The sequence below is a fragment of the Cetorhinus maximus genome, chromosome 7 (assembly GCF_964194155.1).
Source record: "Cetorhinus maximus chromosome 7, sCetMax3.hap1.1, whole genome shotgun sequence".
Taxonomy (NCBI): Eukaryota; Metazoa; Chordata; class Chondrichthyes; order Lamniformes; family Cetorhinidae; genus Cetorhinus; species Cetorhinus maximus.
The window spans coordinates 29,641,332-29,652,579 of NC_135885.1; the positions used below are offsets into that span (position 1 = coordinate 29,641,332).

Below are 11,248 nucleotides of genomic sequence, written 5' to 3' on the forward strand. Positions count from 1 at the left end.
TGGCAAGTTCCAGCACTTGGGTATTGTACTGCATCGCTGCCATTTATCCATGTAGTGGCCTCATTAATCATTATAAGAGCAAGACCCCATGACTCATTGCAATTTGAATGTCCCAAAGATAATTCAATCTATTGATGTACCAAGAAAATGTTCCCTGATGTATTTCGCTTGCTTCAGAAGCATAAATAATTTTCACTTTAATTGCCATTTTTTTTAGTCTGGTGATTTTGGGTCACACCTTTCTTCTCGATCTTGCACTAACAACAGATAATTTTCAGGATCTCCAGTTGTTGAGAATAATTCTCTTTGATTTATGGGTGGGCCACTGAATGGAGGAAGGTTTCCCAAAGACTTACTATGGGCTATACGGTTATGTTCATTGCTGCTGGACCGTGAAGCGAGAGAGAGAGAGAGGCAGGGAGAAAGTCAAATTTATTCACTTATTTCAGAAGAGTGTAAGAATTTTTAGGAACAGGGATAGGCTACTAAGACTACAAGCCTTTTTTCCCATCTAGTATCACACACTTTTTAAACAGCCTAAAAATTGAACTGTGCCTAAGGAGATGACATTTAGCTGATAGTTGTCAGGCCAGTGCAGAATTAAGCACTGCAACTTTCGCAGCCCTACCAGCTTTCCCTTCAAGGCAATAAAGAAGTTAATAGAAATACTGTCACTTGGAGCAGAAATTGGAGGCTTATGTGTTCTGGGGAATACACATCATTAGATTAATGTGTCTATGCTTCAAGGTTACAGAGAGGAACCTTATAATTCTAAGCTTGTTCTGCTACTTTTCCATTTATCTGAGATGGACACACTAAACTGATATGGAGAGATATCAAGTGTTGATATTTTGAAATTAATTACCACTAATGCGATAGCGCACAACTTGGAACAAACACCAACCTCCAATAAAGCTGAAGTGCTTATAAATAAATGTTGCATTTCAGTAGTACCGACGTAGCACAATAATAAGATAATTGGCCAACGAGCCCTGGCTGATGAAGATTTATTTTTATGCAGTGACTTGTTGATAGTGGAAGCAGATACAGTAGCAACTTTCAAAAGGGAATTCCGTATTTACTTGTAAAGGAATGATTTTCAGCTCTATAGGAAAAGAGCAGGGCAGTGGGACTAATTGGATAGTATTTTTGTAGAGTGAGTACAATGGGCTGAATGGCCTCCTATGTCATAAGATGCTTTGTAAAAAGTTCTGATGTGTCATGCTACACAACAGCAACTTGCAATGCTGCAGCATTCCTCCCATGTCTAGGCAATGATTTATGTTAAGGTGGATGTATTGGGAAGAGAAAAAAGCACAACAGAGAGGGTTAGTTTGGGAGGGCCTGAAAACTGAGTTGAATAGCTTTTGAGGAAGGTATTGAAAGGAGAAGAGGAAATCGCAAAGTGGAGGGAATTAGGTAGGAAGAGAAGCTATTGGAGGTGATGCAGTGACTCCATATTCAACAATTATGATTGGAATGAGGAAGGAGCAATACCATGGAGTGGATTATAGAGAAGGGATGTTGGCGGACGATGGAACAGAGCCTGAAGATTTTGTGGAGGAGCAAAGAACCATGATTATAGTTACATAGAATCGCAAGGGTGACTAACCTTCTTCTTGAGTTCTCTGCTCAAAGGCAGGTCCTTGGCACAAATTCACTGAACCATGGCAAATTGCAGTGATTTTTTACTATGGGCAGGGTGAGGAGGCAGTAAGTCTTCTTCAGCCAGAATGAGGGTCAAACCCTGTGTTGTTGGTGTTAACCTGATCTACACACTAGCTGTAGAGCCATTGAGCTAATCACCCCCAAGAGTGACTATTAAGGACATAAAAGCTAGGATTTTAGCCTGGTGTTAAAAATAACATCAAATGTACGCTCCATTATAAATTGTCAGGTTTTATGTTGGAGTTTACAGTTGCTGTTATTTTTAACACAGGCTTATAAATAACATCAATTAACTCACAGTTAAGGAAAACCAGAGAAAGCATTCTGGAGAGCAGAAACCAACAAGTTCAGTATGACTATTTAACTGACAACTCTTCAAACGCCAAGGGAGAAATCAACTGTTCTACCATCGTCTTGGTACCAATTACTGACCAAATCATATTACCAACACAATACACTTCTGATTGATCACCAACAAGTTGCTGTCAAGTTATTTATTATTCTGTAAAAATACTTTCTATCAATGCGGTTGCTTTCAGGCTGAATTTATAATCAGGAATTCATCTCCACTTCTGGGTGTACCCTGTTAAATGGGTGTTCTCACAGTAATGATATTTTTGCAAGCTGAACATTTTAGCTAACAGTATGACTGCAAAGACGCTAGTACGGAAATGCACACAAATCTTTGGGAGTGAAAAATTAACAATCGTTCAGACAACCTAATAGTGTTACTCACTATGAAGCCTGCTGATCAGGGCCAGGGAGGACGATACTTCTCACAGAATTGATTTAGCTTGCTATTACTGCTGAAAGTAGTGTGACCTAAGTGGCTTGCATATCATATACACAGGGCAGATCATAGTCTTACAATAAATTCCCCCTCGCAATTCCCTGCACGCTTCAGCACAGATGGTACAATCAGTTAAAAATGATCAGTGAGCATTCCCTCGGCCAGGACTTTTCCCTTGTTGGGCGGGCTCAGTGGGGGCAGGTGGGAGAGGCCAGGAAGCTGACTGCCGCCCGCGATTGGGGCTGGACTGCGATTTCACGCTGGTGTACTAATTTAGGGCCTGCCCAGCGTGAAACATGTGCTTCAGCACTCAGCGCTGCCTGTAGGGGGGGTGGGGAGGAGGGCGCTCGCCCGACATCATCACACGTCATTTTACGTTCAAGCGGGTCAGGCGCGCGCCTGCCCGCCCGCTCAGCGAAAGATCCTGCCCCATGTTTCTTTTGGTCAATTTTGTGCTGATCAATGTGAGAGATTTTAGGCACCCGAAGTCAGTATTAAGCAGTACCAGGTATAACACAGGGTGCATTTAGACTGCACCTACTGGGGCTGTTGCTTGATACTTCAGACGGGATTTAATATTTAAGGCAGGGTGGAAACCCCCATGTTGAACATCTTTGGGAGGTCCCATGCAATTTAGTAAGAACAGGGCACTTACCTGGACAGCATTGAGCCTCCCGTCAAATTAAGCCAATGCAGCTGGAAATCATGCCCTCGGGAGTTGCTGGTCAATCAGAGGTCAGCAACTCCCCAGTACTAGCAGCTCCACCAGGAGCGATGGCCATTGCCTCTTTTGCACTTGGAACTTCACCAGACTGTTGCTAGATCCATGGAGAGAGGTAAGGGAATGGGATGAGGGGGTCCCATGGTTTGGTTGCTGGTGTGGGAGGGGAGGGGGTCAACAGCATGGACAGTGGGGGTAGCTTTTTGCAGGGCTGAGGGGGAGGGGGTGGTGGGTCCTTCCTCGATGCCAGATCCCTCGATTGGGCACATAGTTCCTGAGAACAAGGGACCCCACCTCTGCCCCCAGGGGGCTGGAGGAGCTTGCTGTGTGTTTGGCCACCTGGTGAGTTCCTCTGCCTCCTGGTAGAATTCCAATGATAGTGAGATAAGGCCCATAAATGGCTACCTAAGGGTCTTAATTGGCCTCTGGACACAAAGGCCACCCTACACCCCCCCCACCCAATCACATGGTCACCCCATCCCGCCACCTTCCGCCTCTCCCCCCCCCCCCCCAAAAAAACCCCCCCCACCACCACCTCTGAACTTATCTCTGGAGGAGCATTAAATTTCACCCTTCGATTCTTCTTTCTGCTGCACAGAAGGGGACTTTGCACCAACATGCTTGCACTTCACCTGGAGTTAAGACAATAAAGGGTCGAAGATTGTGGCCATTTTGGTGGAATAACTTGGGCTGGTATGCACCAAAATGGTCAGAGACTAGAGAAAGGAAATTCCTCTGAATGGTTCCCATTCTGCTGGTGCAGCTGGAGCAGCGCCAAGGAATTTCTCGGCCTTGGTTGGCATTCAGAGAGGCTGGAAATCCTGCTTGGCATAGGAAAGGGCAGACCCTCCACCTGCCCCTTAAAAATCTGGCAGTGAAAGGAGGTTAAGTGGGGGGGCATTTTGAACATTGGAGTTTTCGTGGCATGGCCTCCTCAGAGACTTGGCATATGCTTGGCTTAAGAACGTGTGGCATTGGTGGGTCCTATGAGTCCAGGACAGGATTGCAGACTGGATCCTCAGAGATAAACAGAGATAAAAAAAGCCCCCGCTTTTGGAAGATTTTAATTCATTGAAGGTAGATTTAAAAGGTGACCCAAGAAAACCTCGAACACAGTTAACATCTGGTTTTGCCCTGGCTAGACCAAACAGAAGCAACATACCTCCTCTTAGAAAGCTGTTCTACCAATCCTCTGAGGGAATCTTTGTGCTGAGGCCTAAGTATACTGGATTGAGATCACTCATTTAATGTGTATCGATGCTGAGATACAATAGAATTTTGTCCCACCAGACTGGGTTGGATTCACATCCAGTTCTCAGGCATCTCCTTGGGACTCATTGTTTCTAGCAAACCTGCTGGGTGACAGTCTCACTAATTGCCATGCTCCTGTCATTTAATGTTAAAACTTGATAGCCTGATGCTAGACAGCACAAAGTGCAAATGGAGTGAGGCGCATTATGTAACAGCTATTAGGTATGCTGAATATATTTGTGCTATGTGCTGTTGAGCTTTCTGTATGTTGTAGATATTATAATGTGTATTTATCTCCCAGTTTAATACATTTATCCTTTTTATTTGCCAGGTCTACTGATTGGCTCAGGTTGTGCCCTGTATCCCCTGGGCTGGAATAGTGAAGAGGTGCAGCAAACCTGCAGCAATCTCTCAGACCAGTTTGAGCTAGGTAAGTGAACTGAACTTCCAGTCAGGATCTTCGCTTAGGTATAAACCATTTTCAAATCCCATAGCATGTTGGGGTCAAAATATAGGCAACTGCAGCATATTCAACCCTGAGCTGAGGTCCAACCCCATTTGATCTCCATCACAAACATTGCCAAACGTTTTTTAATTGATTTATGGGATGTGGGCGTCGCTGGCTAGGCCAACATTTATTGCCCAACTCTAGTTGCCCTTGGGAAGGTGGTGGTGAACTCCCTTCTTGATCCGCTGCAGTCCATGAATGGGAAACACATCTTGTTAGTTACATGTTCTAGAATGTTAACCTTTAAGATGTTGCAAGTGAGTTCATTGCTATTCAGCTTCCAGGGGCTGCCAATGAGTTGTCTTGTCCAGTCGCAAGTTTTCCTGGATTTCTTCATGCAAGATTGTTTAGCACAATCAGATTAATGCCTCTATCTACTATTTTAACGAGGCATTAGCCCATGTAAAATAAACAGGTCAGCTCTTCCGTTAAAACAACAGAGAAGAATTTTGATATGAGTGTGATAAGCATTTGTACAATAATGTTGCCCACAGTAGTTCCTAGGCTTAAGTTTTTACCTATGAGGAAGCACATGCCTTCTGCCTCAATCTGTACTCAGCCAGAATTCCATATCTATGTCTGGGAACTTATCATGTGACAAACCCCATGGCACTTTGGAGAGATCATTACTGTGGGTAGAACTTGTACGGTCTGAAGTAGAAGTTTCAAATAGACGTGGCAGCTGAGCCTCTTATGGAAGCTCCTACATCTTTGACTCGAAAGCTGAATGTGAAGCAAAACTTGGCAATATTAGAATTAACACAATTTTATTGATTTATAGGTACATGTCAGCTGGGATGGGCCTATTACTGTACTGGAGGAGGTGCAGCGGCTGCAATGCTTCTCTGCACTTGGCTGGCTTGCTTTGCTGGCAAAAAGCAGAAACAGTATCCATACTGAAGCCCCAAATAAGGACATTGAAACAGCTCTGAGCAAGAGGGCTGTGGAGGAGTAAAACTGCAGGCAAAACATTTTATGGAACTTTTCCAAAGTTTCCTTACTGAACTTACTCCTAATGGCATTTAAAATCTAAAATGAGAAGATTGCAAACTGAAAATCAGTCTGAGCAAAAGACTTGACGTCTGGGTTTATGATCATTTTTTCTTTTAAGCGTTTGTTTCTTGGATGTATCTTGTTGAGGCCTTCCAAATCATTAAAGAGGAAGGACCGTCCTGGACAAGTTCTCTTTGTTCAGAGTGCTCCCTGCTCAAACTCCCTCATTTTATAGAATAGGCTCGCTGTAAATGTTGTCGATGAGTCAAGAACAAATGGAGACCATCGAGGAAGATATTCCTGCTTGTTTGGCCGCTGCTGACATCATTGATGGAGAGCACCCTGGCTCGGCTAAATAGCAAAGAGTGGGTCAGGAGAGGAAGAGGAACTGATTGCAAAGCAGCCAGTCGTTTGCTCTCCTGCTGTTGGTGGCCCAGGGGCACCTTTCAAGCTGGTTTGAAGTCATGCCTTCTGTTCGCTGTAAGAGCTGCTTTGGAAGTTACAGGGAACAAGCTATGCTCATTGGGAGTCAATCTCCAGGCTAGCAGTAATAGTCATAATTTTTGTTCTTGAAACAATTTTATGGTGAATTTTATTCCCCTCTGGAAAAGATGGAACAGTTTGAGTGAATAGCATTCCCCTGCAACCTTCTTCATCTTCTAAGTAATGTTTTTCAAAGGACCAATTTACTAGTAAAAGCTTTTTTTTACATATATGTACATAATTATATATATAATTATATATCCATATCCGCACATTTCCATTTTGGAAAAAAATGTGTTTATAATTTGGTCACAATGTTAAAGCATAATAAATGTAGGTAATAGCAGTATTTTATATTGTGTACCATATTATCATGTCAAGGTAGATTGTATTCAACATGTGTATACTTCATTATATAGGTTTGCATAGTACAAATTTGTGTCAGTGTTTTGCTGTTACAGTATACAAGTAGCAGTCACTTTCCATGCAGATATTCAACAAATCCTGTGAACAGCAAAAAGACAGTAGATTTAGACCTGGGTTCTCCTCACATTGCCAGAGGAGGGCCAGTGCAGAACTTCTACCCAGCACCAATCATGCGATGAATCCAACCCAATTACCTGGGTTAGAGGTCATTACGTCTGCAGGGTTGACTCCTGGTGGCATCCGTATCAGCAGGTGGGAGTCATCCCCTCGCCTCCACCACTGCAAACAAGGAAAATTCCTGTGGTTCCACAACAAGACCACCGCTGCCACACCAGCAGAGGTGAATCCGAGGTTAAAGGGGTCACAAAGATCGGAGTTAGGTTTTACCATTAGGGCTCAGACTGAGCCAAGTCCTACCAAAGTCACAGGTGTCCGGCATAATTGGAACAGGAGAAAGGCACTCTTTCCCCCATAAGTGATGATAGGGCAGTGTTGGGGATGAGCTGCTGACCTAGGGATTAACACCACTCCTTGCCTAGTGGTCCCTGAAGTGACTGAACCCATCGTAGAAGGGGCCAAAGCTTCCTGCCATAATCTACCTGTAGAGGGCAGGATTAGGATAGTCATCATGGAGGGGCACGTAGGTTGGGGCAGGAAGGCAGCAGCAATCCTCACTTCTTCATTTTCCACCAGTTCCACTACCATTTCACATGATTTGTGCGCGGAGGACAATCCGAGCCTTTTGCCTACATACAACCTCAGCAATCAAAAGCTACATCGCTCCTGACTAGTCAGAAATCATGAGTGCATCGATAGTTGACTAAGTGGGCATGTAATAGAAAATGCATGTCTGGACAGCAGAATTTATCTGGTAACCCTGAGTATTATATCCACCTTCAACAAAACTCTACACTGTCAATATCAATTCTACTCTGAGATCCCCCTCATTTTCTCCACAAAGTGGGGCCTCCATCTCATTTCTAGGCTCAGCCTGGGGTTGCAAATCAGATATATGGCAGTTGTACCAATATTGTATCTGTCTTGAACTTGCAAAGCAACTGATACAAGGCCTGATAGAATGTGCCATTTCACCTTGCTGCTGAGTTCACCTGATTCAGTTTGGTAAGTGTTGACAGTTCTGAAAGGTTTGGTCTCAACGCTGCCCCGATGTTGGTAAACAAACCATATATTCACCCAGTTTTCCAGGTCACCAGATCTGTCAAACTCAAATAGACCAAACCCATGGCATAAAACAAACCACAAACAGGAGGTACGCATTTAAATTTACAGTTACTGATGAAATATAGTGATGATATGTTTACCAACCAGGAATTACCTGGCTTAGAGATATGAAGGTCAGGAATCAGCTCCTTTGCCCAGACAGTTAAGATCAGGTTTAGAATAAAGATGTAAACTGGATAGCCTGCTGGCGCAATTCAAATTTCATATCTGCACCACATTGTAACTTTGGATCCAAAGTCGAGAGACCATTGATTGGCACTTGGACCTTTGAGAAATATCAAACAAATATTTGGGTCACTGACTCTTGTTAAGTTGAAAATCCACATGCAGCTGGAAACCTGAAGTACTCTAATCCAAATCAAACTTCTACACACCAGCCAAAAACCAAATGTGAACTGAGATCACACGTAGATTAGGTAGTGCCACTCTGATACACAGTGATAGTGATTACACTGTAATATACTGTAATAATGAACTGAACAATCCGATGTTTTGGTAAATTCTGAGTAGTTGTAGAGCAAAATGGTAGAGTTAGAATTTGAAGTGTGTGCTGACTGAGGTTGGTCACAATGGATGTTTTATTGATATGCTTATTGAAGCACAATGGCAAATGATTATAAAAAATATGTGGCCTAAAAATTGTTTGGGCATTTGTTGAGGTCTTTCTAAAATCTTGGGTGCATGCCCAATCCTAGAAACAGCCTGGAGGAACAAGAGCCAAATGATTAAGCATTTACAGTAACACTTAATACAGATGCTAAGTTTGTCGGTGCTCAAAATGGTCCCCATTCCACAAAATAGGTTGATGATTTATAATATCTTAATATCATTAGCTGAAGATACTTAGCTTTATATACATTTTATTAGCCTCCAATATTTCCCAGACCTCAATTTGTGATCCTGTGAAAGCTTCCATGTTACATTATAAATCAAGAGGTCACTGCCTCCCAATTAGTTTACTAAGTAATTATAGAGTAATTTGTTCAAAAGAAAATCTAAAGGCCCTTCAGACAAGTGGAGAGAATGGAACTAAACGCAGCGTATCATAGAATCTAGGTCATCACCAGTAACTTGCTTTGCATGTAGCATAGATCCCAGAAGACTGCAAAATTAGAGATTGAAGATTTACAGGATATGGGAGTTCATTTGAGCAGGATTTAATAAGCTTGGGGAATTAGGTGCAATGAACCTCCCTCGAACAAAGATTTCAGACACTCTATTCTGTGAATTGAAACCTCCTCATGGGGATGTTGAACTATGTGAGGGTGAGGTTTAATTTCTGTTGACTTCAATAGAGAGGAAAACCAGTGTATTACAGATGGGTGATCGGCTCATGCCTATTTTGCAACCCCATCAATATTTAATTTCTCCCCCATGCATTCTGTAATCCCATCTGCAGACTGTTTTCAGAATTCTAAGATTTACAAGGGTGACATATCCCAAGATTGGCAGGATGGAGTGGTATATGGTAAGTAAAAAGTTCTGATGAACCATGCCATGAAGTTTTGGGATGGGACTACTAAACTGAAACATACCCACTCATGCATTGCTAATCTCAGCCACGCCACATATAGAGTGAAGGCACAGTGATTCACTTGGGGACAGGTGAGGGCTGTTAATTAGAGGAACAGTCATGATTGGTCCACTTTTGATCAGCTCCTGGTGCCTGGAGAACAGTTGCAGACAGAGGACATGGAACAGGTTGCCAATTTTGGCTGCAATTACCCTTTAGCTTAGTGTTGAGTTGAGATGCAGAGAACAAAATAAACAAGATGGGTGTGCACCTCACGTACCAACAAAATCTTACCATCTATTGCCCTCTACTGGTCCATTTGGATACTGCTGTAGGGTGGGATTGTTCTTCGGGCTGAGCAGGATTTGCTGTTCTTTTATAGTCCTAGGTATACATGCTATTACATGCTTATATAATGTAGGTTTAAACTATTTAAAATTTTAATGTGTACAAGTTTTTACATTAATAAGTAGTGCCTCAGTTCAGGGCTATGGATATACAGACTGTAAATTACTGTGCGTAAAATGAAGGTTTATGCTTAGTTGTGCTGCCCCTGAGGTACCACAAACATTTTTCCATAACCTCTTAATTGTTGTAAACTTTCCAAACTACCACTTCAAGGAACGTTGAGACTGAGTGCAGTTCAGAACCTGAAGTCATGTTTTCACTGTCTCCACTTGTTAGTCTCAGTGGTGTAATTCCAAATCTGTATTTCTTTCCAATACATTGTTTGCAATTTGTAATACTCTGTAATAAGTCAGTACAACTATTAAATGACTGATCTGCAGCAAACACCGTGTACTTTTGCTTGGACCATTAAAGTACCTACTGTTGCTTTAACTTATTAGTGTAAAAGTTCCATTTATTGCAGAGCTGCCATTTTCATGCAGTCATTTCAAGGTGTTGCAATTAATTATTTAGTTTTCTCCACTGTTACATCCAGGTGAGGAAGGGTGTAAGGACATCCCTTTTTTTCCACTCATCGGTTGAGCATAACAGGGTTTTTGAAATATATATGGATGAATGTGCCAATTCAGCTTAACTGTTTAACATGCTGATAGCAAAGGACTCAGTCAGCCAGGCTTCCTTGAGTTTAAACAAACAAGGGGTTAGTTTTTCTTCTGCTAAAAACCCACTCAGGTAAGTATAGCTACATTTTTTAAAAAAGTTAACACACATCCCAACTGTTACAACACACACAGATACAAACATGCAAAAATACAAGTTCCAAAGTAGAGGAAGTTTACTTTTGGTCAAATTAAGATTCAACAAGAAAACGTAAGTAAATAAAGAATTCACTTAAATAAAGAATAAGTTCATCATGCTGTTGTTTGTGGCTGAGGCAGTTTTTAAAGCTGTGGTCTTTGTTTTTTTCCTCCTGGAAACGTTGATTTGGAATTTGAACTCTTTAGAATTTCTCTGTAAGCTGTCCACAGTGTGATATAAGCAGGCAGGGTTCAAGTTAATTGAGAGAAAGAGAGGAGGCGCAGGCAGCTGGTGTCATCTGCTTTCCAGATGTTACTTTTTGAACTGCTCCAAAGCAAGCAGAGTTTCATAATTAAAGACATTTCAAAATGGTGATCATGATCACATGACCCCTCTCCATCATGAGTATTTCATAGAAGGTAATTTATTAGCTTATGTCTGGACAGA

General features: G+C 42.2%; 1 protein-coding gene across 1 annotated transcript in view; it reads left to right on the forward strand.

The window, feature by feature from the left end:
- The window catches only part of LOC144682685 (LHFPL tetraspan subfamily member 6 protein), a 175,544-nt gene extending 165,109 nt beyond the window's left edge, over nt 1-10,435 (forward strand). Inside the window, exons 3-4 of the mRNA XM_078545269.1 lie at nt 4,762-4,860; nt 5,720-10,435. Coding sequence (XP_078401395.1) covers nt 4,762-4,860; nt 5,720-5,838 — 218 coding nt within the window. The 3' untranslated portion in view covers nt 5,839-10,435. The remainder of the gene's footprint in view (nt 1-4,761; nt 4,861-5,719) is intronic.
- The last annotated feature ends 813 nt before the right edge of the window (nt 10,436-11,248 follow it).